The sequence below is a fragment of the Passer domesticus genome, chromosome 3 (genome assembly GCF_036417665.1).
Source record: "Passer domesticus isolate bPasDom1 chromosome 3, bPasDom1.hap1, whole genome shotgun sequence".
In the NCBI taxonomy this organism is placed as follows: domain Eukaryota; kingdom Metazoa; phylum Chordata; class Aves; order Passeriformes; family Passeridae; genus Passer; species Passer domesticus.
The window spans coordinates 114,583,893-114,610,866 of NC_087476.1; the positions used below are offsets into that span (position 1 = coordinate 114,583,893).

Genomic DNA, 26,974 nt, shown 5'->3' on the forward strand with positions numbered 1-26,974 from the left:
TAGCTGTAAATATGCTGACATGACCTGGAGAGAGATTTAAAATATTTATCCTAGAGCAGAGCTTGGGATATAAATAAGCTCCCTGTCTGTTTCCCTGCACGCAAGGCTCAGAAGTGCAGCTGTCCCTTTGTCCCCAGAAAACAGTCTTGTTTGGGACCAGCAAGTTGCTTATGGGTGGGCTTGAAGTCCATACAGATGGTGTAAACATAGAATTGTCAGCAAAATGAGAGGGTATTTGCAGTAGTGTAGATGGGAATTTTCAGCTGCAGCTTCTGTCCCCTCGTTGCTCCTGCAGCTGCTGGCTCTGCTCTGCAGCTCCTGGGGTGTTTGTGGAGTTTGCTGCTGAGCCATGGCTTGGGGTGTGCTGGGTGAGGTTGTAACCCTCTCACTTGGCCCCCTGAGCAAGCAAGATTTGCAAGATGTCCAGACAAGCACACCCAGGGGGAAGCACAGGTTTGGGTGGTACTGGGGATGTTTTCTTCCTCCCAGTGGGTTTGGTGGCAGCGCCCAGAGAAACAGCTCACTCAGGCACTTCCAGTGGCAAGTAAGCTTCATTCTCCAGCAGACAGTCTGGGAGGGCAAGGAGGGCTTGCTGGCAGGAGTGCTCCATGCCCAGTGCAGCCGTGGTGAGCTCGCTGCATGGAGGGGAGCTGGCTCTGAGCAGCAGTGCATTGCTGAAGCAGCTGGCTTTGCTTGCAGGCCCCGTGTGCATGCTGCTCCTCTTTGCTCTGCTTCCCTTGCCCTGGCCTCTTCCCACCCCCACCCCCTTTTGTCTTTACAGCCTGAGCTTCCATTCTCTGGAGCGGCTGGCTGGGGCTCCTGTTTGCTGAAGGGAAGTGCCAGACAGTTTTATGGAGCTTCTCCTGGTTTTTCCCCTCATCTGGAACGGTGTTTCAGCTGGAACAGGAATAACGTGGAGCCCTGGCCAGGAGCTCCATCCACACACACACAGTGCTGCTATGGGGGAATCCCTCTTGGCTGGGCTTGGGATGGCAGGAACAACGTCAGCCTTTGGCCCCCAGCCTGAGTGCAAGGATGTGGAGATGGATTGGCAAGAGCTGGTGAGGTACCTGGAGCTGCTGGCCCCAGCTGCCCTGGGATGAGCTCTGAGCCTCACTGCCACTGGGCCTTGCCTCAGCCCCTGGGCAAGGAGTGATGAGCAGCCCTGTCACAGCTCTGCCCGGCTGGCAGGACCTGCCTGCCTGTCCAGCACCACCTGGGCTCTCCTCTGCCAGCAGGAGTTTTGCTTAGTAAAGACATTTTCATGAGCTTAGACATTCTTTCTTATATGGCCCATGCTTAAATTGTGGGGGAATCATCATCCTTCAAGGCCACTGTGGCTCATCCTGGTTCCACTTGGCATCTTTCTGCTGTCTTTCCTTTGGTGGGAGAAAAGTGCAGTACCTCTGCTGTGCTGCCCAGAGAGCTTAGTCTTCAGATCCCTGTGGCTCCTGCCAGCAGCACACATCAGGTGTTTGTGAGGAAAGCAGGGAATTGCTCAAGGGCTGAGAGCAAGCCTGGCGGAGTTGGTTGCCAAGAGTGGTGGGTGCAGCAAGTCTGTCAGTGGCGCTGAGTCGCCCTTGAAATGTTTTCAGTGTTTCTCACTGGGGCTTGGCAGTGCAGCTGGCAATGTCTGCTCAGGAGCTTTTGGCTGGTGCCCTGATGCCCCATAAAAGAGGGTTTCATTGAGCCAGCAGGATTCCCAGGTCCTGTGCTGGGCTTGAGGCCTCATGTCCCACTTGTTCCTCTGTCTCTGTTTATCTGTTACAAAGATGTTGGCCTGGGAGTCCCATGGCCACCACTGCCTTGGTGCCCAGCAAGCAGGTATGGGCCCACTCACTCAGCCAGAGCTTCCTTTTCCGTGGGCCAGGGGCCAAGTGGTGCTGCCAGCTGTGCCCTGAGTGTCTGGGCAGGAGAAGCAGTGATCTGGCTGCTGTCTGTGCCCTGTTTGGGCAGGAGAAGCAGTGATCTGGCTGCTGTCTGTGCCCTGTTCTTCTCCCAGCTCCACTGCAGCGCTGCACTCGTGGCTTGGGCTGGTTCTCTGGGCTGGCTGCTCAGAAAGCCTACATCGACTTCACTTAGGGGCCTGGGACCACCCAGTGACCCAAAGAATGGCATTCTTTCCCTGGTGCAGTGTCCTCTGGAGGTGCCCCCTCTTGCAGCAGGTGCCAGGAGCAGGAGCTCCATGGCTCGGAGCAGTGTCAGCGTGCTCCCAGGGCAGACAGGCAGCTCCTGCAGCTCCAAGGCCAGTTGTTCTGGTTCAGCAGCCCCAGCAGTTTCAGGGAGCCAAGGAGCTTGGCTACCATGGGGAGTTCCCTCTCTTGCTCCAGTTTTTTTCTGTTTGAGATGTTGGGAGAAACTGGCGCAAAGCTCAGCTCGCAGTTCAGCCCAGACACGTTCTCCATATACAGACCACTAGAAAATCCCACAGCCTTGGGGACAAACTGTGCAACATGGTGTCTGCCCCACAAGATCAGCCTGCAGTGGGGCTGACAGCAGTCCTGCTTGGCTTGGGAATGAGTAGGAAGCTCCTGAAATGCTCCCATTGCTCTGTGGCTGCAGAGTAGCACCCCTGTTTGCTGTTCTTGTTCATTGCCAGAGTAGCAGCTAGTTCTTCCTCACTCCCCACCTGCCTGGCCCTGCCTTTAGAGGGTATCACACACTCTGCTGCTTTGGAGGGGCTGCTGCCTGGCTTTGGGCACACAGGAAGGCAGGGTCTCTGCTACCTGCTGGTGTAAAGATTATGGCAGAGTTAGGAAACTGAGCTGAGGGTGGTCTTGGAAGAGGCAAGCCTGTGGGATGTGTGCCTGGGGAGAGGACTGGGATTCAGAGGGTCTGGACTGGGGAAGTAGGAAGGGCAGCATGAGGAACAGAGGCAGGGAAGCCCCAAACTAGTTTGAACTGGGCAAGTGAGTGAGGTCAGTGCCAGGATAGCCTTGCTGTCCTGACACGTGCTGGCAGCTGTCAGGGATCTGCAGCTGGCTTCCTGGGCTCAGTGTCCTTGTGCTGAGCCTTTTTGTCAGCTTTTCTCCTGTAGCAGATGTGTGAGCAGTACCTGCCTGCCTTGGGATGGGGCTGTGTGCAGCAGAGGCTGCTGTGAGCAGTGAGCTCTCCCAGGGCACAGCTGTACCCCAGCACATCACTGGCAGTGCTGCCTTAGCTTCTGCTCCAGCAATTGGTTCAGTGGTCAAACACCAGTGGCTTTGTTCTGGTTCCTTGTGATAACTGCTCAGAAACAGGACTTGGCCATTCACATGTATGGGATCCTGGAAGGGTAGGGATACCCCACAGCTTGCAGCCTCTCTGAACAGTTTTTGGGAGACTAATGGGAGTTGTGCTAAGTGGTTACTTTTTCCCTGTCCCTTTTGGTGTTTTTTTTTTTTTGTTTTGTTGTGGTTTTGGGGTTTTTTCCCCATTCTAAAGCTTTGTTTGAAGGGCAGAATTGGTTTCTCAATATTTGCTTGGTTGTGTTCCACACAGACAGCAGTAGAGAGAGGTGCTGTGGCTCACCTGGAGCGAGCTCAGTGGTGCTGTGCAGGCTTCATGTCTCTTGCAAATCTGGAGTGAACTGCCACAAAGGCAGAGGTTCAGTGGCCATCTGGGCAGACCCTCTCACAGCAGAGCTGCTGGATCCAGGTGTGTGATACAATTGTTGGGCAAATAGATGATGTTTTCCCAAGTTCCCAGTCATCTTGATCCACTACAGTAGGACCTGGAGCTCCTAGGTACTGGTCCAGTTTCTGCTGCCTCATGAAGCCAAAGCCACTCTAGCAGAGCATTTCTTGGAAATGCTGCTTTGTGCCTATGATTGCTTTCCTGGGTGCAGAGTGAGTTTTTGATTTTACTTTAACTGGAATGGGAAAAGATTTAGTTTTAAAAACCTTATATGATGAGTGCCCAAAGACTTTCCAGATGTGCTGCTCGCTGTGTTCAGAGCTCCTTGCCTGACTCAAACCATTTCCATCTGGCCTGGTGGTTTATTGCAGGCCTGCCCATCTGAGAGGCTTTCTCCCCTGGAACCCCTCGCATGGAGGATCGCACTGGCTGGAAATAATTTGGAGATGCAAAATATCTCTGGGTGTTTGGCTTGGCTGCTGTTCCAGCAGTATCTGCTAAGCAGTGGAAGAGCCTGGGAGTGGAGCAGGCATGCTCCCAGCAGCTGCTTTCTGTGGCTCTAGGGGCCTGCCCAGGAGGCAGGGGGGTTGCTCACGTTACTGAGCATTCATGATTTTCCTTGCTTGCTTCTATGGCTTCAGCTGGTGCAAGTGAGCCTGCTGGCTCTGTGCTTGTGACCAGGAGGGGAGCAAAAGCTGACCCATGTGTCGTTCCCTGTTCTGGCATGCCAAAAATCTGCTTTTATATGAGCGTGTTCATAATGAGCTGTGCCAGGAAACACATGGCTAGCTGGAGACATGAATGGGAGGTCTGTATGGGGCCCTGTGCTCACTGAGAGCCTCGCAGGGACAAAGAGCAGATGCTGGTGTGCATTGCTTGCTCTGTGACACTCTGTGTCCTGGGGGCTGCACTGGATGGGGAACAGAAGATGGAACCAAGGTACGAGTGCTTGGCTGATCCAGTGGTGGCAGAGAACAGGGCAGGAGGCCAGGTGAGTGGTTTTACTGCCTGCTGCTCTTTGTGGCACTGCTGGTCTGGAGAGGGCTGGCTTGCTGCTCTGGAGATGTGGCTGTTTGCAGTGAAGGCTGGGTGGGAAGGAGCCCAGGCACTGCAGGCAAGCAAAGTGCTGCTAATAGCTTAGGATGACAATTGTGGATGGGGATGAGGGAGAACAGGAGAGATATGTCAAGCCCATTGGGCCCTAGGTAGCATGTGGGCAGAGCTTGCATCTCTGTGCAAGCTGTGCCTGGCTGCAGCAGGAGGAAGAGGCTGTCAGGGGAGAGTTGCAGTCCTGAGCATTAGCAGCACTTTGGTGTCTTGAGTGTTTCTCTCTTGTAGGAAGTGCTGCCAAGCCTGCATGGGCTGAGTGCTGCTGAGCAGTGCACATGCAGCACACGAGGAGTTAAACCTGCCTGCAGGCTGTGGAGCCTTGTTCTGACAGAGGGCTTGTCAATCCTCTGGACCAGCAAGCTCAGGATGCTCTAGCTCAGTGATTTCATTGCCCAGCCTTTGGAAGCAAGCCAGGGCTTGAACGCAGAGTTTGCTGCTCTTTGATCCAAGAGTGACTAAAAGCAAAGCCTAAGTGCTGGAGCCATTCCCGAGGACTTGGCAACTGAAGGAATTGCTGCCTGCAGACAGTGATGTTTAGGTTGCTCCTAAAGACGGGACCTGTTTGATAATGCTTTCTGGGAGTGTGATACTGAAACCTGTGAGGGGCCAGGACCCCAAGCCCTAACACCATCCCTGCTGTGCTTTTTGTGGCTTTGGGATGGAGCCCAGGTCATGGTCTTTTCTGAAAATGTGCCTGTGGTTGCCTTTGACACCACACTTCCGCTGTGGCTCAATGTCCTTCTCAGAGAATAGGTGATAAATCAGTCCTGTGTTTGGGACATGGGGCCTGAGTGTGAGCTTCTCAGTCTCTTCTGCTCTTTTGCCTTTGGGGACTGCCTTTCTTGTGGCCCCTAGCTCTGCCCCTGGGCTTGCAGGGAGCCAAGTCACCCTCCAGGCTGTGGTTGTGGTTTGTTGGCTTTGCTTGGGGCTAGCAGCAGCTAAACATGCTGCTGGGGGATGCAGTGGCAGCTCTGCTTGTGTCTGCATTGCCTTCTTACAGGTTTCCAGAGCTGGGAGTGAGTGCATTAGCTCATCCAAATCCTCCTTTTCCTTAGTGGTTTCTCATCAAAGAGCAATAGCCTGGGTTGCTGCTAGACAAATTGCAGGGCCTTTGTTTCTTTAGTGGCGTGAGCGGTGCAGGGGCAGAAGAATAAAGGTGTCAGTGGATATGGTGGGATGGTCATGTATTGAGAATCGATTCCAAGGGGGCTAAAAGCTGTCACTGCCACCTTGCTTTGCTGAGGTCTGTTAGTTAGCTGGCACATCCAGAGCTGGTAGCTGAATTAAAAAGTGGTGAAAAGGTCTCTTAATCCTGGTCTTTCAGTCTGAATCTGCTGCAGCCTGGGGATAGATTTAAGCTACTCCTGCTGTTCACATCAAGTTAGTGGTGGGGACTAGAGCATCTCTGGCCATCTCAGCTTGCTCTCTCCCAGCTGTATCCCTGGACTCCATTCTGCAGCAAAGTGCATTGTGTGCTTGCTGCAAGGGGCCCAGGGCTTCCCTTAGTGAATGCTGTGCTCCTGGGGTGCTGCACAGGGCCCTGCAGGTTTGGGGAGCCAGGGCATCCCAGCTGTGTGCTGCAGCAGTGCCTGCCCAGGGAACATGGCATCTTTGCTAGCTGTGAATGAAGATGGACAGGGAACAAATGTTTAGCAGTGTGTTACAAAGCTCTCTGCCTCCTCCAGTGCTGAGCTGGTGGTGTAAATACATTCAGCTCCTGCCTCAGGTCTGAGACTTGCACACTCATTGTGCAGCCCCAGGAGGAGCTGGTTCTGTGGTGGAGCTGGGACAACTGTGAGCTCCTTGCTTTGTGAGGTCCACTCTGCTTTGAGAGGCCAAGCAGATGCTGGCCAGTCATGTCCTCTGCCAGAACAGCTGGCTGGGCCAGTTTTTGCAGCTGGCTGCTTCCATCACATCTTGGCACTTCTGGGTCTTAGTTTTGTTTCTTCTAAGCCAGGGTTTCCCCCTCCATATCTAGGGTAGGTCCAAGGCCTCCTGCTGGCAGGGAAGAAAAGGAAGAGGATGGCTCCCTTTGGGGAGAAAGGATGGATGCAGTTTGGGTGCTCTGGGCTTTGCTATCCTGGGCACTGGAGATGGATTGCAGCTCCTCTGAACTGCTGTTCCAGGTGCAGAGCATTAAAGAAGTTGGCTTGCACATCTGGCTGAGCTGACCCAAGGTGAATTTTGCTGAAGTGCTCCTGGAAGCAAGTCTGCAGAATAATGCTCCTGGGGCCTGGCTGGAGAATGGGGCTGAGCTATAAGCTGCAGAAGCACCACAGTGCTGGGCTTGCTTTCCAAACCAGGAAACCTTATACTAGCACAAAGTCCTCTCCTGAATCCCATTCCCATGCTTTTAGCTCCTGGTTTGGTTGCAAGCAGCTTTGGGATTACTCATATCCTGTGGTGTCTCAGAGATTGGTAAACTCTTGGGTACGCAGTGAAATGGATCCTCTCCTTTTCCCTTTCTGTCCTTTTCCAGAGCTCTTTTAGTTCGGAGGAGCTGGTGCCCAGGATCTGCCCACTGGGCATGCCTGGATGTGGGCATTTTGGGGTGGATGGAAGCATGGATCTCCCACAGGGCTGGGGATGTGGAGCACTGTGCTTCCAGCTGCCTTGCCTGTTGCTCCCCCAGCGGGGCTGTAGGTGAGAGAGGTGGCTGTGGACTCAGCAGGAATCTGAGGCTGTGCAGCAGCTGAAGGCTTTGTGGTTGAGGCCGCATTCCCAAGCGATGTCGTTAGGCAAGGAGACCATGATTTTCGGATTGTTTCAAGATGCAGGCAGCCTGGCCTGTCCAGCAGGGCAGGAGATGTGCTGCCTGGTCTCCTCAGCTTGCTCCTCAGCTCTGCAGCACCCAGATGGTGTTGGGCTGCTGGAGTGCCCCCAGGTGAGCCTATGGAACTGGCACTGGGGCATTGAAGCAGTGAATTCTAGTTAGCACTCCTAGCTCTGGAGAACAGTCCCAAAGACATTCCCAGTCCGTGCTGAGTCTGCTGCCACATCACTGCATTAATGCTGTGCAGCCTTCGAGGGGGTTGGCTACCATGGGGCTGGGTGTCCTTTACCAGAGGTGTGGAGAGTTCTTTGCTTCCTGGCAATCCCACAGGATGGAAAACTGACTCTGCAGAGCTTCAGACGGCAGTGACTGACTTCACAGAGTTGCTCAGAAGTCTGTCCTGGATATAGCTTTGTTGATTTTATTTGTCACCCTGAAATGCTCTGCACATGCTCAGGCTGGAGTCCAGCAATGGCTGGGTCCTGGTTTTTCCTGGGAAGCTGCTATTTGCCTTCCTAAAAAAAAAATGAAATTAGTTGTGAGCAGAGGGTACTGCTGCCTGGAGGATGCTGTGTCCTGCACTCAGATCTTTGCCAGAAGGATGTTCCCAGAGCCAGGATGGGATCTGAGCCTTCTCTTCTCTCCATCCTTGTGCATCCTACTAGTCTGTGTCCCTTCCCTGCAGATGATTTGCCTTGTGGTGTGTGGGAATGATACCCTGAGGACCTTTAGGTACCAATTCAACCTCCCTACACAATTCACTTAACCTTTATCTATTACTTCAACAGGAGGGTTTTGCATTTCAATGAAGTATCCTTTGGGTAGCACACCACTGGGTGTTTTCAAGCATTTCAAACATGTTTATCTAATCGGGCTGAAGATTTCCTGAAAAGCTTTCTGTAGCCACAGTTGAGACAGTTTTAGTCCAGAAACACATGTGGAGTGTTTCTTTTTCTCCCAGCCAGGGGTGGCTTGTGTCACATGCATCTGCAGAGGCCGGATGTTTGCCAGCACACACATTTGGGACTGCTCCATGCTGCTGTTGGCTTTGCAGGACCATGGCTGGCCCAGCTGTGTTGCTGGGGGAGAGCTCTGCACTGGCTCTGTCTTGCTAAGGCTGATGTGGCATTGCTGGATAGTTTTTGAGGTGACTCCCACTAAGGGAATCATTTTGCTTTGTTCAGCAGCTCCCAGCAATGTGTCCCAGCCCAGATGAGCTCATGAAACCACAGCAGAAGCTTTTGGGAAGGTGTCCAGTGTGAGCTGGGGTTGCCTTTGCTCTCTCCTCTGGGGTAGCCTCCAGTGGCTGAGCCACACGTGGCCATGGCTGTGCCACACAGGAGAGCTGGGAGGTCCTGCAGCTGCTGAGTGGAGCAAACAAAGTAATTTTCTTCTTTATTCAGCACCAGTGGAGATTGTTGGCTTTGTACAGGTTTTACCCAAACTGTGTCATAATGGCATCCCACAGAGCAGCCCTCTCCTTAGACAGCTTCCTTGAGCCTCTATCCCAAAAGCCCAGGAGGTGGAGGGGATGCATGGACCCTGCTGACTGCAGCCCTTTCCTGGGCCAGGGCTGTGCAGCTGTTCCAGGCAGTTCCCATCTCCAAACACTGGTGCTCTGGATTGAAGTACTGTGAAAAGCTGTGTCCACCTCTGGGCTTCTGATGTCTTGCACCCCAAAACTCAAGTAGGATTCCTCTGGGCCACATCTAGCTGCTCCTGGTCTTTCCTTGCAGCCCAAATGTGAAATATGGTTGGGACAATGGTTTCCAGCATGCGTAGCCACTTCACCAATGGCACCTTGGATGTTCTTGTCAAAACAGAACACAGGTTTGTGGCTCTTGCTGCACTTTAACATTTATTTATCCCAGTTTAACATTTATTTATCCCACACACCTGTGCTCATGAGGTGTTCATCACAGGCATCTTGCTTGAGCTGAAATGGTTGTGTCCATTTCCCCAGCATGGAAAACAACAACAGGAATAATTCCTCCTGTTTGACTAAGGAGCTGGATCCCAGTGTTTCCTGACACCTGGTAAAATCCCTGCTTCCCATGTGGGACTTGTGCCAAGCCACCATCATGTCCTCTGTCCACAGAGCCATGTCCTCCTCCCTGGGCATGGTGAAGCAGCAGGATGGTTGTGATGAGGCAGCTAAAGCTCTCAGATGATCAGTGCTGAGTAAAGTGCACTTGTGCTGTCAGTGCTGGGGTGAAAGCAGCTCTATTACATTGGTAATGCCAATGGTTTAATGCTAGAAGTGCGTGTAATTTAAAATATACCATCTGAACCCCCTAATGGTCTGCACCTTCAGAGAGAGGTGTCCCATCACAAACTGCAGCACTAGCATGATCAGTAGGCTGGCACTGCAGGAGCAGAACAAACCCATCTCCTGCAGGAGCTGTGTGTGCCCTGCCACGTCACACGTGCTTTGTACCATGCAGCTGTGGTTTGATGGACGTGTGCTTGCTGTCCTGAGGCATGTCTGGGGACAATAGCTGACCTGGGTCCTGTAGCTTCAAACCTGAGTGGATCTGACTGCTCTGTTCCCCTTTCCTCCTGCCCGTTTGACCCAGCAGCCTGTTCTGGCATGAGCTCAGCTCCTGATGTTCTGGAGCTTTTAGGCTGTGGGGCACATGGCTGTGTTTGAGTGAGCTTGGCTGGTTGCTGCCTTTCCGAGTGCTCTCGTTGGGACAGATCTGATGTGACACATGTTCCTGCACGTTGTATCACCTTGAGGCGTGTGCTGATCTCGGGTGCGTGAGACAGCTGTCACAGACTGATGGATAGCTCCTGCCTTCAGGGGAGGTGCATGGCAGCTGCCCACGGAGACCTCACTGGACATGCTGACCCTTGAGCACAGCATCTTGAGGCACTTGGCTCAGTATGGGACCCAGGGAAACGGGACTATCAGCAGGTTACAGAGAAATGTATGGAGGTGGCTGTTCAGCTGCAGAAGTCAGGACAGCCAAATTCAGAGTTCACAGCTCTGGGACCAGAGGAAATCCAGTTGGGAATTCAGTGACAGAAGGGTCACTGCAAAATCCAGCCCCTGCTCCTGGCTGGTGTATTTGGGACATACGTGAAGCCCTGTTTGAGTGCTTGTGTCAGTGCTTTGCTGCTGCTGTGGGTGGGGAGCACAGACCAGCACTGCAGGGAATGTGTGGCTGACACTGGGTGCCCATGAGCAGCATTGCCTTGGCCCCTGCGCTGTGTAGCAGGCTCCAGAGGCTTTCCAGCATGGGAAGGGCTCTTGTGGCTTCCTGGAATTTGATGGTCTTCAAAAGGTCTCTTTTGGAAAAGAATTCCTTATCCCCTAGCTCTGTCTGACTGAGATGTGTTGTCAAATCGTATCCCTTCATCAGGCTTTTGTACAAATGCCAGATAGGAGGATTGGCTGAGTGTCCAGAGAGGAGCTGGCTCTCAGCTGGACTTTGATACTGCTCATGTAACTTATCCACTTTCTGAGGCTGTTTGTCTTGCAGTGTTGGGAGCACACTGTTTTGACCATGCTCTTGTTCATCTTCATTCTGAGAAACTCAAAATCTGCCTGGCTTGGCTTCTTTCCCTGCAGAGCATGGTGCTGCTAACAGAGTCCAAGAGCCATCCTCATGTGCTGAATTGCCTTTTGTTTGCTTCCCTTGCTTTTCCAGCTGGTAACCAGAGCAGAGCGCCTGCAGGGCTGGCTGTGGGCAGGCAGCAGCCAGATCTGGGAATGTGTCAGCGGTCCCTCAGCAGCCATGCCAGGCACTGCCTGGGGAAGCACTCTGCCCGAGCTCTTGGATGGGCATTAGTGTGTCAAGGAGGGCTCTTGGGGGTTTCCATCTCTGTAGAGAGATGCCTCCAGCCCCTCAGGCCACAACCAGACCCCAAGGACAGCTATTGCAATTTGTTGTTTCCGCTTCTACTTGTGAGTGGGCTGAGTCACCAGCACCAGTTTGTGGTGGTGTCCCTGTTGCATCTTCTTGTGCTGTGTTCCAGCAGCTGCTGTGTTTATTCCCATAGATAATCCTTGTTCCACATCAGTGTTTCTCTGGGTAATTGCTGGCAATGTGGAAGTGAGTCAGAGACATGGTCCTGAGGAGAGGAACTTTGAGGAAAACCTAGAAACAGTCTGTGTGTGTTTCTGATCAGGGACAGTCTTGATGCAAGGCTGGAACTTAGGACTCATCCCAAAAAAACAGGACAAGAAGCACTCCAAGAAACACTGCAATTGCTGAGGAAGCTGCTTGCTCTCCAGGGCTTTGGTGACTGCCTCCCTGGCTCATACATTGCAAGACACCTTTCTGTTCAGGCTGGGACTGTGACACTCAGTAGTGCGTCATGGGAGCTCCCTCTTAATGCCCCTGTCCCCAGGGAGCAGAGGGCCCTCCTTGGCTGTGGCAAGCTCAGGCAGCCCTGTTCCAGTGATTGCCTAAAGCAGCTGTGCTGGCATCCAAGAACAGGTCTGTTAAAACTCTGAATGAGTTTGACAGATGTGCTTTGGGCTGTGTTTCTCCTAACATGGCTCTGAGTGTCTGGAGACCCTTGAGAATGACACGTGCTTACCTGAGCCATTCTTCTCCTTCCCTTGCTCTAAACATGCCCTCCCTTTTCTGTCCTGCAGCCGTGGGGACCCAGGCGAGCATTCTTTTCACAAAAGAGCCGTACTCCCAGGATGCCCTGCACGGCCGCAGCGCCATCCTCCGCTGCGAGGTGAAGGAGCCGGCGGACGTGGAGTTCCAGTGGCTGCAGAACGGCCTTCCCGTTGAGGACACGGAGCAGCGCTTCAAGGAAGGCAGCAACCTCCAGTTTGCTGCCGTGGATCGGCACCGGGATGCCGGGGTCTTCCAGTGCCTGGCGAGGAACGTGCTCACCGGGGAGGAGGCGCGCACGGCCAACGCGTCCTTCAACATCAAGTGTGAGTGTGGGGTGAAGGCGGCCAGGACACGGCACAGCCTGGGGCTGCCCACGGTGCACGGGGAAAAGCGTTCTCTTTAGGCTGGAAATAGTTTTTCCAGGCTGTCTGCTGATGCTTGTGTGGGTCAGACAGGGATCGGATGGTTTGGGCTGCTCAAGTAGGATTGCTCTCCAGCTGCCATGTCCATCCCGCCCTGTAGTCCTCTTGTGTCTTCTGGTGTCCCTGAGGCTGTCGGAGATGCTTTCTCCTGCTGCTTTTCCTGTTTGTGCATATGAAACTGGGACATTACTGCAGCAAGTGTGTCCTGGGCACTGCAGGTCCTTTCAGAACTCATCTTAACCCTCAAAGAACAGCTACATAGGGCAAAGTGGGATCTCTGCAGTGTGGGTGTTTCTTTACTCTTTACACTGGCTTGAGGGCATATGTATCTCTAAGCATGCTTGTAGCCTTGCTGCCTCCTCTGGTTATCGGTGAGTCACCAATAACCACCACCTGGGCTCTGTAGGTTTGGAGAGCCAGCTGTGTTGGTATTCTTTGATCCCACAGGGATTGAGACAGGCAGTGTGGTTCTGAAGCAGCCGGCCAGCGTAGCTGAGATCCAGCCCTCCTCCACAGTGGTGCTGCGGTGTCACATCGATGGCCACCCACGGTAAGGGTTGCCTCCTGAGGAGTGGACCCTGCCAGGGGCCCCTGCACCTTGGCTGTGTGGTCTCTCTCTCTCTCTCTCTCTCTCTCTCTCTATCCCCCTCCCTCTTCCCCGCCACCTTTCTCTTTCTGCTCCTCCCCCACCTCCCCTCCTCTCTCCCGCAAGAATTCAGTAGAGTCAGGGAAGGCGAAAGGCAGGATTGAGCCTGTGCTGAGCGCCGCGGGAGAAGGCAAACGGCTTCCCCAGAGCCGCGTAGCGAGGAGCACAGTAAGGATGGGCTGTCACAGTCCAGTTGCTGAGCTGCTTGGTGTGCTGCAGTCACTCTCCGTCGCTTCCCAGTCGTGTCCCATCCACTCTGGCTGCATGTCTCATGGCTTCGTGTCTGTGTTGGGGACAGAGAGCCAGGGAATTGGGCCATCTCTGGGCTGTCTCCTCCGCACACCCGCTCTCGGGGCAGCCCTGACGGTGCCGTGCCCCTGGTCACCCGCTCGGCCCTGTCTTGCAGCCCCACGTGGCAGTGGTTTCGGGATGGCAGCCCCCTCCCGGACAGCCACAGCACCTACTCTGTCAGCAACAAGGAGCGGACGCTGACCCTGCAGAGCGCCAGCCCCGATGACAACGGGCTCTACTACTGCTGCGCCCGCAGCGCCGTGGGCTCCGTCTGCAGCCACGACAACTTCACACTCAATGTCATCGGTGAGTTGTGTCCCAGCTGTCACACTGCCCTGCTCACAGCCTCCCCTCTGCTGCAGGGGAACCTCGGGCTGGTGTGGCTTTCCTCTGTGCAAAGCCTCTGGGCAGAGACAGACCAGATGGATCCTGGCCAGGCTGGAGCCCAGCCCTGTCTGTGTGTGATAATTCGCCCCTGTGTCTTTCTGGAGCAGATTTGTGCTGTCTTCTTTTGTAATGGAGCACCCTGGAGGCTGTAGGTGCTTCTGGTTTTGCTAATGTCATTGCCATGGGGGTAGATGTCCTGATGGCCTTTGTAGGCAAGACCTAAGGAGGACAGGAATTGTTGACATTAGAGGAGTATTTGGAAGGAACTGGATGGGGGAATTTTGCTGTCCAGTGTCAGCTTTGATCTGTTCACTAGGAAGCAGGGTGCTCAGGGCCTTGCTGGAAACAGAAGGGGTTTTCCCCTTCTGAGCAGCTCCCACCTGCAGTCCTGGGCTCTGAGTCCCTAACTCCAGCTGTGCTGGCACATTTGCCTCCTTTGGGCTTGCAGGGCACATCCAGCTCTTCCTTGAGCTTTTCCCAGAGCACTGGTGTGGGGACACCACAGGTCCCTCTGTCCCTCTCACCCTCCTGTGGTCTCTGCCGTTGCAGATGAGAGCTTTCCTCAGGCAGTGATCGTCCCGCAGGACCTCATCGTGACCAAGAACGAAGAGGCCATGTTTGACTGCCAGTTTGCAGCTGTGCCCCCTCCCACGCAGGAATGGCTCTTTGAAGACAACCCTGTCACCAACAGATCCAAGTAATAGGGACCCCAGTGATGTGGGCAGGGCTGGGAGGAGAGGGGCACTGTGTTCCAGAAGAGAGAGGTCAAAGCCTGTCTGTACATGAGGGCAAGCATGCAGCATCAGAGTGGTCATGGGGATTGGTTTCTCAGCTTGTCTGGCTTGGGTTTAGCAGGGATGTAGTCCTTGTGCATGGCATTTACCTGAGCAGGACTCAGGGAGCAGTTTGTCCTTTCACAGATCTGTGGGGCTGTCAGTTCTAGATGCCTGTGCATGATGGCCCCACAGTTAGGGATGGCTCTCAGCCCCAGATGTGGTGATTCTTTGGAGCCAGGGAAGCTCAAGCTCTAGATGCCCATTTGGGGCAGTTCACCATCAGGGATGTGTCCCAGTACTAGATGCCAACACGTGGTGATCCCCAGACTTGGGAACACCTCCCAGCCCCCAACATCTGCACAGCAATCACTGGGCCCATGGTTCTCTTGCACTTCCATATCCAAGTTCATGGTGATCCCCAGAGCCAGGAGTGTTTCTAAGCCCCAGGCAGCCTAAGCATGGGGCAGTGTGCAGGGCAGGGACAGCGATCCCGGAGCTGGGATGTGTCTCTTCCAGACTCTGGAAAGCGAGCAGTGCCATCTGGGTGCTGCCTGCCCTCGGCCTGGCAGCCCCCGGGCGCCACCTTGTGTCCCCTGCCCCTGGCTCTGTGTGTTCCCACAACTGGCTCCTGCTTGGTGATGCATTTTTTGGTGGGAGCCAGCTCTTCACCAAGAACAAAACCTCTGTGAGCTCATTTCCTCCATGAAGAATGTGTCCCAACCATCTCCTTGTTTACGTGTGGTGGGAAGTTTTGGCGTGGCACCCTCCTGGTTTCAGGGGCTCCTGCAGGACATCTCAGTGCTGTAGCTCTGGCCATGTCCTGCAGAGATGCCCACTGAGCCCTTCCTCTCCCCACGTGCCCAGGACCACCGTGTTTGCCAATGGCTCCCTGCTGATCACCCAGGTGAGGGCTCGCAGCACCGGTGTCTATAAGTGTGTTGGCCACGGGCAGAGGGGGAAAAGTCTTGTGCTGAAGGCAACTCTGCGGCTGGCAGGTGAGCTCCTGGGGCTGGTGGCAGGGTGGGCAGTGGGTCCCAGAGCTCCAGTGCCACTCTGGAGCTATGTGACAATACAGCAGTGGGTCAGTACATGCAGTGGTTCATTCTTGGGGTCTGGATGAGGGGAGCAGAGAGAGTTTGTGTGCTCTCACCTTTAAATGGTGCCTCCCCTGTGAATGATGGTGTTGGTGGGTTGGCTGCATGTTCTTGCCCTCTTTGAGCCCTGTGGTCTCTTGTTCCTCTCAGAGATCGAAGACATGGCACCCTTCTCCCCGAAGGTGTTGACAGCAAACCAGGGGCATCGCGTGTCCTGCCCTGCCCCACAAGGCGTGCCCACACCCCAGGTCTGGTGGGAGAGAAACCAGGAACGAGTTCCCACTGCTGGCAGGGTGTACCAAGAGGCAGAGCAGCTCATTTTCACCAGTATCACCGAGATGGATGCAGGGATCTACACGTGCCATGCTGCCAACAAGGCTGGAGAGAAGAAACAGGAGCTGAGCATCACTGTGGCTAGTAGGAAACTTTCTGGAAAGGGTGGGAGCAGAAGAGGGGCTGGATGGGGGGTTAGGGTGAGCTGGGCAGCATGGCTCATTACCTCACTGGTACAGAGAGGCACCTCTCATGGCTGAGCTGCAGGGTCCCATGGCTGTTTGCACAGTGCCTGTGTGTTCTGCACTGCTGCTGGCCAGGGGGGTAGTGAGTGTCTCTGTGTAACCCCTTGCCTTCGTGCCCAGCGGTGCCCAAATGGGTGGAGATGCCCAAGGACAGCCAGCTGGAGGAGAGCAAGCCAGGATACCTGCACTGCCTCAGCAAGGCCTCCCTGAAACCCACCGTCACCTGGTACCGCAACGGCGTCTCCATTTCTGAGGTGAGGCCACAAGGCAAGCCCCTGCCCCTCTTGGGCACTCCTGCTGGGCACCTGCTCTGCTGCTGCTGTTTCTCACTTTGTTCCTAGGCCCAGCTTCCCTATCACCCCCACTTTGGCCATATTCCTGGCACTAGCTCCATCCTCCTGATGTGTGTGTGCACAGCTGGCTGTCTCTTGCCTCTTGGCTGGTAGTCAGCCTTGTGCTTTTGGGGCAGGGCTAAGAAAAATGTCCCTGCAGCTTGTCTCCGTGTGGGTCTCAGCAGGGATGTGTTTATCTGAAGCATGGTGTGGCATGCGGAGTGTCAGCAGTGCCACAAGCGAGGGCTGATCCTAGGGCTGGGGACAGCGTCATTTGTGCCCCGCTCCTTCCCCCGCTCTGGGCAGGACTCGCGCTTTGAGATCTCGGAGAACGGGACGCTGCGCATCAACAACGTGGAGGTGTACGACGGGACCATGTACAAGTGTGTGAGCAGCACCCCGGCGGGCAGCATCGAGGGATACGCGCGCGTGCACGTGCTGGGTATGCTGACAGCGCCTCGCGTCCCTCCCTGCTGTGCAGGGGTGATGCCTCCAGCTCCAGGGTCTCCTGTGGCGGGGAGGGAGCCTGAACATCTCCTCTGTCTCTTGTAGAGAAGCTGAAGTTCACCCCGCCACCTCAGCCCCTGCAGTGCATGGAGTTTGATAAGGAGGTTACAGTGTCCTGCTCAGCCACGGGCCGGGAAAAACCCACCATCCAGTGGACTAAGACAGGTCAGGGGGATTTGGTTGTGGTGTGCCTGCTTCTGACCTGAGGCCACGGGGACGTTGCCCCACCTCCAGCGTGAGTGAAGCAGCAGCGTCCTGCATGACTGCTGCATCTGTCCTCTCGTGTCCTGCAGATGGGAGCAGCCTGCCATCCCACGTCAGCCACAATGCTGGCATCCTGTCCTTCCACAAGGTGAGCAGGAGCGACTCAGGGAACTACACGTGCATCGCCTCTAACAGGCCGCAGGGCGAGATCCGTGCCACCGTGCAGCTCGTGGTCGCAGGTGAGGGCTCTGTGGCAGGCAGGGGCCTTTCCTGCTGTGCTGGCTTGGCCTGGGTGGCAGAGAAAGCAGTGTCTGGCCTGACCCGAGCTGTGTCCCACGGCACTGGAGTGTCTGGTTTGTCAGCTCTTTGCACGCAGCCTGGGAGGGCAGTGCCGCTGTGCCACCGTGCTGGCCGTGCTCCCTTGTGGGAGCTTAGCACCATTCCCAGGAGCTGACAGCGCTCGTGTCGGCCTCTCTGCCTGCAGTTTATGTCACCTTTAAGCTGGAGCCAGAGCCCACGACGGTGTACCCGGGCCACACAGCCATGTTCCAGTGCCAGGCAGAGGGGGACCCCGTACCGCACATCCAGTGGAAAGGGAAGGACAAGATTTTGGATCCTGGCAAGCTCCTGCCCAGGTACACAGCCTCCATTCCAAACTGACACATGGTGCAGCAGGACATTCCCAAGTATCCCGCATCCCTGCCCAGTATGAGGGTGCCAGTGGTGCAATCCTGGGTTTGTAGCTTGGTGGGCATGTAATTGACTCCACGTGCCAGGACTTGGGCTCTCCTGGCCCCAGGGTTTCCCTTTGTGCCACAGCCTGCCAAGCTGTGATTGAGCTGCAGTCATCTGTTCTTAAGTGTTCAGCCTGGGATGGAAGCTGATGGCACTGGGGACATGGGGCTGAGGCATTCTGGAGAGGTGGGGCTGCAGGTGCCCCAGGCCTGCCTCTGCCCTTTGGTGTTTGCAAAGAGCTCTGTGTGTGTGGTTGGCAGGATTCAGATCATGCCCAATGGCTCCTTGGTGATTTACGACGTCACCTCCGAGGACTCTGGAAAATACACCTGCATCGCTGGCAACAGCTGCAACATCAAGCACCGGGAGGCATTCCTGTATGTTGTAGGTAAGGAAGGTGCCCAGCATTGGGACATGACCTCCTGGAATCCCTGGCAGTTCTAGGCCCTGCTTCTGGCTCTGGTTGTGCCTGCCAGGTAGTCACAGCAGCATCCCCACTGGAATGCAGCAGAGTGTGCTGTGGGATGTGCCCACTGTGCTGTGGCTGGATGAAGAGGTGGTCACAGCAGCAAGTAGGGGGCTGGGGGCTTTTCACATCCCTCCAGCACGTTCCTAAGCAGGATTTGGGAAATCCCTCCACACCCTCATGTGTTGGATGCTCTCTGCCCCACAGACAAGCCAGCAGCAGAAGAAGATGAGGGACCTGCCAGCCACACACCCTACAAGATGATCCAGACCATTGGGCTCTCAGTGGGGGCAGCTGTTGCCTACATTATTATCGTGCTGGGGCTGATGTTCTACTGTAAGAAGAGGAGAAAAGCCAAGAGGCTGAAGAAGCACCCAGAGGGCGAGGAGCCTGAAATGGAGTGTCTGAACGGTGAGGCCGGTACGCCTGAGGGTGAGGGCTTTGCTACTGGCTCCCTGTCCCTGTGCTGGAGAGGCTGAGGGGCAGGGAGCTCCCAGGGAACAGGACAACTCCTAACCCATGGTCTCTCGCGCTGTGTTTTTTGGCTGGTGGCAGAGACCTGCTGCCAGGTGAGAAATGGGCAAGGTAGTGTGAAACTGAATCCCTCACGTTGTGCCATCTCTGCCTGCTGAGTTATGTCTCACTCCTGTATCCCAGCACCTGCACGTGGGATCACATGTCCCAGGGTAGGGAAGGATCCCTGTTGCAATGTAATAAAATTGAAGTATTCTGCTGGCCTCTTCAAATCAGGGTTCAGCAGCTCCTGGTGCTGAAGGGAAGGTGTGTCACTGAACTCCCTCTGTTATCGCCAGTGAGGATTTGTAAGTGGTGGAGTGCAGTTGAGCTTGCTGTCCCTTATTCCTTGGATCTCCCCATTCATACTCTGCATAAATGCAGATGTTCCCCCTCCCAGTTCTCCAGCACATAGCTGGGCATCCTAATCACATGCAATTTTCTGTGAGGGCCTGGAAAAACATAACTGCTTGGTTTGTCTCCTGCTTTTCTCCTTGCATTGACACTTTGAGAAGAGCCAAACCTCCAGAAGAGAAGTCTGGCTGTGGGGAACCTCCTAGGAGCAGGGATGCAGGAGCATCTCAGCAGCTTTGTGCTCTGCATCTGTCACCACTGGGAAAACCTTCAGTGGAAAAGTCACAGGCAGCTCACTTGAGCCAGCAGGCTCTGGCCAGCATCCCCTTCCCGGGAAAGAATTTCTTTCAATTGTTTCTGAGATGGCCTCAGATTTTTATCTTGGCCTGTCTTTATTATATTTCTTTTCTGCTAGAGTTTGCCTCTTCTTATTCCCTTCATTTGGAACCAGGTTAACTGCCAGGTGCATTCTCATTCTTAAAAGCAGACCCAGCTTCCCAGATGTATACACTCCTCCTTTTTGGTACTCCCATAGCCTCTCTGGAGAAGTGGTTTGTGTTTGCTGTGAGCTCTAGTGGAGATATTCCATTCACCACAGTCTTCAAAGATCTGTTTCTTTGCCTCTTTTTGATGTGGTCCCTCATTAGCTGGGTGACCCAAAGTATTTCAGCACCTGCCTAAGTACCTACAAGTACTCCCTGGCTGACCACCAGCTGACTTTTCCAGTGCCCTCAGGATCCAGACAGATCTAACCTCTCCATGGACTTGCAGTGGATCTTTGCTATGGATTTCCTATATGGATCAGTGCACTCCTCACCACCCAGTTACTTCCCAAGGTCACGTCCTTGGTGTGCCACATCCTCTGTAAGGACAGCTTGCTCTCAGTATCCATGGCTGACTGGGCTGCTTTTTTGTTGTTGAATACAGACATAGTATTTTGGGAGGCTCGTGGCTGTGGGGACTGCTTTCTGTGCTGGTGTCTCTAGGGCAGCACGGCTGTGTCTGTTTCTCCAGGAGATGCTCCCGTGTCTGTTGCAGGCAGGTGGGCAAAGCAGGCAGCTTCCTTACACTTTGTTCTTCTCTGGACTGCTGGATACGTAAATAAATGAATCCTCCTGTCCCTTTGTTACCAAGTGCCTTGGCCAGGCTCTGAAACATGGGAATGTGTGTTCTCAAAAGTGGCTCTTGTTGCTGCCTGCTGGTGCTGTCTCTCAGTGGCAGCACGCTCACTCTGCAGCCTTCTGGATTTTTTTGGCACAGTTGCAGTGGTCGTCTTGTGTTATCCTCTTGGCTTCAAGCTTGTGGTCTTGAGACACGATTAGTCATGTGTGCAGACAGCACAGGGTCAAACAGTCCTGCTGATAATGAGTGTAAAAGCAGGGAGAGTGTAAGGAGCATCCAGCTTTGATTTATGGGATAAGTGGTGGTTTTTTTGCTTTTATTTTCGCAAATCTTACTCCACCATGTGAGAGCAGACAGCTGTCAGTAGCCATGGCTCTTAAGTCAGCATATGTCAGAGTTCCAGCTCTGACAGCTCCTGTCCTGCCTGTGACAAAGCCATGGTCCCTGGCAGGGTGGCCAGGCCTGCTCAGGATGTGCTGGTACCTGTCTTGCACATGTGCATTGTAAGCAGGCATGTATACACACTGTGTGATGCAACAGCCTGTGATGGAAAATACAGGCAGTGGGACTTCTGTTGGGTTTACCTCATGTTGGGTTGTCTTAATTTTGTTAAAAATTTCCTATTTGTGGCTGTTTGCCTAGTGCTTATTCCAGGAGCAGCTGAAATGGAGTAGTACAGAGTGATGCTGGAGGTGTGTGAGTGTGACTCTGGCTCAGGGCTGTTCCTTGCTTTAAATTCCAACTCCTGCCTTCATCTTATGGCAAGTACCACTTCCTAGTAACCAGGTCTGATCCAAGCAGTAAATACATTCAAAATCGAGGTTTGCCATCTATGCAGTCATTTCTCTATAAGCTGCCTGTAAAATGCAGGGTTTTCTGTTTTCTCAAGGTAATCACGTTTTGTCCTGTTCTTTGGCTTGTGTTTGTGCTAGGGAAATTTCTGGTGAAGTCCCTGTGCAGAAAGCTTGCTGGGGCTGATTGCAAGGACAGTGCTTCCCAGCACTGCTTTAACCCAGCCAGTTAAAATCCAGACTGGTCTGGTCTTACAGGTTCAGCACTTCCAAGGACATTCCCAAGGCTTGTTGGGAAGTGAGTAAGGAACAGGGACATCGGACTGCAGCAGCTGGTGTCAGATAGACTTGAGAGTCTCTTGGGTATCAAGAGACTGTGGTTATAGTGAGCAGTGTCCATCTGCTCCACCTCGCCCATCCCATCCCATCTCTGCTGCTGTCCTGCAGTTTTGTCAATGGTAGTTTGGATGTAGCCGCTGCTTGGGGATGACTGAGTGGGATGGACAAGGCCAGATGGGGCTGACTGGCTCTGGGACCAAAGCCATTGCTCAGCATCTGATTTCAAGGGTGGCTGCTGGGCTGCCAGAGATGGGGCAAAAACTGAGGCCAGGCCACTGCTGCTTGGAGTGTTGGAGCCCAGGAGGGGCTGAGCCCCAGAATAGCTTTCACTGTGTGGCCTGGCAGGCTGCTGAAGCTGTTTGTGCTTCCCTGGCAGGCGGTGCTTTGCTGCAGAATGGGCAGATGACAGCAGAGATTCAGGAAGAAGTGGCCTTGACCAGCCTGGGCAGCAGCTCTGGGGCCAGCAAGCGCCACAGCGCTACCGACAAGATGCACTTTCCACGTTCCAACCTGCAGACAATCACAACCCTGGGTATGCTGGGCCACCCTGGCCTTGTCCCCACTCTGGCAGGAAACCTGTGGGTGAAATCCCAGCATGTCCCAGCCAGAAAACAGGATGTGCTGGGCACAGGGGGCCCTGTAGCCCCTGGGATGTCAAGCAGATCTGCTGTCCTAATGCACGCTGCCTTCCCGTGTGCTTCTCTACACTTCCAGGCAGGGGGGAGTTTGGTGAAGTGTTCCTGGCCAAGGCCAAAGGTGCGGAAGATGGCGAGGGTGAAGCTCTGGTGCTGGTGAAGAGCCTGCAGACGAGGGATGAGCAGCTGCAGCTGGACTTCCGGCGGGAGGCAGAGATGTTTGGGAAGCTGAACCACGCCAACGTGGTGCGGCTGCTGGGGCTGTGCCGCGAGGCTGAGCCACACTACATGGTCCTGGAGTACGTGGACCTGGTAAGGGCCCTGCCAGCAGGAAAGCAGGGACGTGACACCAGTGGGAGTGGGGCCTGCGAGTGTGGCAACGGGCTGGCAGCACAGGGCAGCCACAGTGTAAAGAGACCAGGATGAGTTTACTGCTGTTCCCAGCCTCTGGAGGGGTCTCAAGGGGAATGGGAGTCTCCTGCAAGACCTGGAAGTGATTTTGTCCTCTGCAATCTCCTGATTTCTGGTTTATGTCCTGGACTCAGCTATATAAGCTAAGTTGTGGGACTCCCTGCTGCAGAATGGCTGTGAATGCTAAGGGCTGGAGTTTGTAGGAGAGAAATAAATTTGAGGCATGAAAAACCTGGAGGTTTCAGGCCTGCTTGCCCTAATCTTAGCCATTTGAGGCCCAGACACAAGATCCTGGCTTGCCCAGTAAGGCAGGGACCAGGAGGACAGGCAGGAACCATGGATCAGGAGATGAGGATCTGTGGGCCTGCCACATCCAGGCACTGCAGGGACCAGTGAGCCTGGTCAGTATGTAGAGGTGCTGACTCTGAATTGCTGTCTGTCTCCCAGGGGGACCTGAAGCAGTTTCTGAGAATCTCCAAGAGCAAAGATGAGTCTCTGAAGCCACAGCCACTGACTACCAAACATAAGGTGACCATGCAGCTTTGGAAGTGCTCTGGGGCTGGGGACCCTAAGGAGGGCAGCCAGTGCTGACAGCTCTCTGGGGTCAGGTGTCTCTCTGCACACAGGTGGCCCTGGGCATGGAGCACCTCTCCAACGGCAGGTTCGTGCACCGGGATTTGGCAGCCAGGAATTGCTTGGTCAGTGCCCAGAGGCAGGTCAAGGTCTCGTCCCTGAGCCTCAGCAAGGACGTGTACAACAGGTCAGGGATCCTGGCAGGGGAATGGGAGGGGATGAAATGGCCCCAGTCTGACTGCCTGCCTGTCCTGCCCGCAGCGAGTACTACCATTTCCGCCAGGCCTGGATCCCACTGCGCTGGATGCCGCCCGAGGCTGTGCTGGAGGATGAGTTCTCCACGAAGTCGGATGTGTGGTCCTTTGGGGTGCTCATGTGGGAGGTCTTCACGCATGGGGAGATGCCCTACACTCCACTGGCCGATGATGAGGTCCTAGCAGGTACGTGGAGTACCTCGTGCTGTCCCTGGAATTGCAGCAATTACTTGCTTTATGTGTGGTAAAGGTGTGACAGTGCTGGTCTGGCTGCATGGAGAGCTGCTGCTCTCCTTGCATCCCCCAGGCAGGATCACACCCCTTGCCAACGACCCTTTGGACTTCTCTTTCGTGCCAGGTCTCCAGTCAGGAAAGACGAAGCTCGCGCAGCCCGAGGGCTGCCCGTCCCGCCTGGCCAAGCTGATGCAGCGCTGCTGGGCCCCCAGCCCTAAGGACCGGCCCTCCTTCAGCGAGCTCGCCACCGCCCTTGGGGACAGCCCGGCTGACAGCAAAGCCTGAGCACCCCAGCCCTGGCTGGTGAAGGATGTGGCGGGGTGGACAGGGGTCTGTACGTGCCTGGGGCGCCCCTGGCACTGCCACAGCCCCTCGCTGAGCCCGACCCCGATGCGCCAGCGAGCAGCTCGGCATCAGCAGCTGCTGGACTCAAAGCACAAGCCAGTGTACCCCAGCCCCACCCCCCTCCCCAGTGGGTCCCAAAAGACAGCCCTTGCTGCCTCCTGCCCCCTGCCTGCTCAGCCCGGTGCCCTGAGGCTGCTGGTGTGGATGGAGCCAGCTGCCCCTCCCACGGCGAGAGCTTGGGCGTCCCTGCTCACCACATCCATCTCTGCCGGCCTGGCCCGGCCCTCTCTCCGTCCGTCTGTGCTAGGCATGCCTGCCTGCCCCTTCCCCTGGGGACAGGCCAGCCAACAGGAGCACAAAGTGCCTGGCATATGAAGGAGCTCACTACCTTTCCCAGTTACCCTGTGCCTTTTTTTGTACTTATGACTCTGGGCAGAGCCCCCTGTCTCCCTCTTCCAGAGCGCTGACTCCTCCCTACCATAGTATTTCTGTTACTGGAATGCAGCCTAGAGTGGGTTAGTTTGTTTGCTTGAGTGGAGGGTACTGCAGCCAAGAAGGGTTGGGTTTTGTTGGGTTTTTATGTGCTGCTCTCAATAAAGAAGGCGCTTTTTTTTTTTTGTTCTTTTTGTCTTTGTAAAATAACTGCTGTCACATAGCGGTTTTCCTCCACATGGCTCCTGGGAATGGTTTGGGGCTCGTTCCTCAGGCATCTGTCTGCTGTGTTTAACCCCTTAGCCCCCTTCTCAGGTGAATCTGGGATGCTGTTCCCAGCCCTGTGTGCCTTGAGGGAGCACTTTGCCTCAGCACTCACTGTCTCTCTGGGCAGTCATGAGTTGCTCTCCAAGAGGGACTTGTCTCAATAGAAAATGTCCCTCCCAAGCCTCCACACAAACAACCACTCCTGGACATGTTGATTGGCTGCCCTCACTTCAGGTATTGACTGGGTTTGTGCACCCACCTGTGGGGCAGCTTCAGGGCCCACACTGGGTTGTGGGTTTGTACAGGAGCTTTCAGCTGCTGCTTCTTGCAGGATGCTAGCAGGGCCAGGCCTGGATGGGGACCCTGCGGGATATCCTGCTGTCACATGTGGTCTGCAGCCCTCTCCTCTGTGCTAATGGCCCAGAACAATGGCAGGGTCCTGGCAGTCTCTTCTTGGGAGGGGAAAGGTGTTCATGTGGTGTACAAGAAGCCCCAGTCCCCACAGCATGAACGTGAGCCAGGCCAGCATGGGCTTGTCCCTTGGAGCCACAGTGAGGCACTGGGACCAGCAGTTTCACCTTGCTACACAGCCCTGGTTTGGGGGGTTATGTAGACAGATCTGAGTTTTGCAGGAGGCCTGATGGGGCTGAACTGGAGGCAGTGGGCATAAGCTGCACAAGGACATTCATTCTGGTATTAGGGGAAATGCTTCCCCTCAAGGGTAATAAAGGTATGAGTCCCAGAGAAGCTGTGGCATCTCTATCACCATCATCAGAGATACCCAGTCCTGGACCAGGGAAGTCCTGACCTACCCAGAGTAGTGTGCTCTGCTTTAATCACAGATGGACCAGGTATGTCCAGGATCCTCTTCCCACCTCTGCTACCCAGAGAGGTGATGTTGATGCTGGAGGGGGGAAAGTGCTCATTTCTTGGAATATGCTAGCTGGCCCTGAGCTCAGATTTGGTCCAGGCTTGGAAATAGGGTGCAAGCAAGTTTGCTGGCAGTGCTCTGCCAGTTATCAAAGGTGTTTGTCCCTCTTCCAACACTTGCAGCTGGAGATAAGGACTCTCCCCATGCCAAGGTCTCTTGGCAAGCTGAGCTGTGGCAGTGGCTGGGTGTTGGGGCCCTCTCTAGAGGAGGACAGCCAGGTCTGGTTGGCTGGACCTGGTGCTCCCTGGCGTGGTAGGCTTTGCAGCAGGTGACTGCCACCCTGACCTCTGGCTGCCTCCATGAGCAGAGGGCCTGGCCCCAGCGTGGGGCTGGTGGCACTGTGCCTGCTGGGCAGACCTGCTGGGGACAGAGGGATCAGGATGTGCCTTTCCTTCTACCCCTTGCAGCCTCGTGTCCCTCTTGCTGCTCTCCCAGTCCCTCCCAGTGTGTGTGTTGTGGCAGTGCTGCTTATGTGCTCTCCAGCTTGCAAGTGACCTGTCTTGTGCATTTACTGTTCTTTGATGTCCTTTTGTTCCACTTCTCACATCCAGTCCATTCCCGTGGACTTTCCTCTCTGCTGTCCTTCCTTCTAGGGAGGCACACTGCACTCTGTGGGCTGATTCCTGCAGCCAAGCCACTTGTGGTGGCCTAGTCAAGCAGAACCTTGGCGTTGCCATGGCTAGAGACCAGAGATGCCAAGGGTTTTGGGGGTACCACCCTCGTTCTGCCAGCTCTGTGCATGCAGGCATCTCCTGTGGTGGGAGGGTCTGGCATGGCTGCAGTGAGCTGGTTCTGTGAGCAGTGTCAGGACTGAGGGCTCTGCTTTATCCCAACACATCCTGGAGGCTCCACGGCCTGTTTGCCATGCAGTCAAGACCTGGTGACTACAGGGAAGCACCCAAATGAAAGTCACCAAATGTAGGACAAGCTCCAGACCCAAAGAGTCCAGAATGATGGGGGTTGGGATTATGTATTTTTGGGAGTGATGTCACGAAAAAATTCTGTATCATTGGGGAGGGGAGAGATGTTGGCCAAAGTAATTGGAAACAGCAAGCTGAGCAAATGCAGTCCCAGCTAAAGGTGGTGGAGCAGAGCAGGGAATCAGAGTCCCTGCAGGAGGTGGGAGCCAATTGCCTCAGCCCACACTGAAGGAACGCCTTACACAAGACCATGTGCAGGATCCAGGGCCAGAAAGAACCACAGGGCTCCATCAGAGCCCAGGTCCACCTAGAGAGCCACCAGCTGTGACCAAAGTGGAACATTTGCTGAACAGTGTAAGGGAACAGCAAGCAGATGTTGGTCCCAATGAGCAACTCCCTA

At 54.8% G+C, this 26,974-nt stretch overlaps 1 protein-coding gene across 2 annotated transcripts in view; it reads left to right on the plus strand.

Annotated features, from left to right (window-relative positions):
- The window catches only part of PTK7 (protein tyrosine kinase 7 (inactive)), a 34,455-nt gene extending 9,815 nt beyond the window's left edge, over positions 1 to 24,640 (plus strand). The window contains exons 2-20 of one of the 2 annotated variants that reach the window (XM_064415284.1): positions 12,105 to 12,398; positions 12,945 to 13,047; positions 13,550 to 13,740; positions 14,371 to 14,518; positions 15,462 to 15,592; positions 15,842 to 16,108; positions 16,330 to 16,463; positions 16,848 to 16,983; positions 17,094 to 17,213; positions 17,342 to 17,491; positions 17,737 to 17,887; positions 18,248 to 18,375; positions 18,661 to 18,873; positions 21,949 to 22,104; positions 22,287 to 22,519; positions 23,066 to 23,146; positions 23,227 to 23,378; positions 23,453 to 23,631; positions 23,804 to 24,640. In XM_064415284.1, the coding sequence (XP_064271354.1) occupies positions 12,105 to 12,398; positions 12,945 to 13,047; positions 13,550 to 13,740; positions 14,371 to 14,518; positions 15,462 to 15,592; positions 15,842 to 16,108; positions 16,330 to 16,463; positions 16,848 to 16,983; positions 17,094 to 17,213; positions 17,342 to 17,491; positions 17,737 to 17,887; positions 18,248 to 18,375; positions 18,661 to 18,873; positions 21,949 to 22,104; positions 22,287 to 22,519; positions 23,066 to 23,146; positions 23,227 to 23,378; positions 23,453 to 23,631; positions 23,804 to 23,964 (3,128 nt within the window). In that variant the 3' untranslated portion in view covers positions 23,965 to 24,640. The remainder of the gene's footprint in view (positions 1 to 12,104; positions 12,399 to 12,944; positions 13,048 to 13,549; positions 13,741 to 14,370; positions 14,519 to 15,461; positions 15,593 to 15,841; positions 16,109 to 16,329; positions 16,464 to 16,847; positions 16,984 to 17,093; positions 17,214 to 17,341; positions 17,492 to 17,736; positions 17,888 to 18,247; positions 18,376 to 18,660; positions 18,874 to 21,948; positions 22,105 to 22,286; positions 22,520 to 23,065; positions 23,147 to 23,226; positions 23,379 to 23,452; positions 23,632 to 23,803) is intronic. The other variant, XM_064415285.1, reaches the window with a different exon arrangement.
- Positions 24,641 to 26,974: the final 2,334 nt, after the last annotated feature.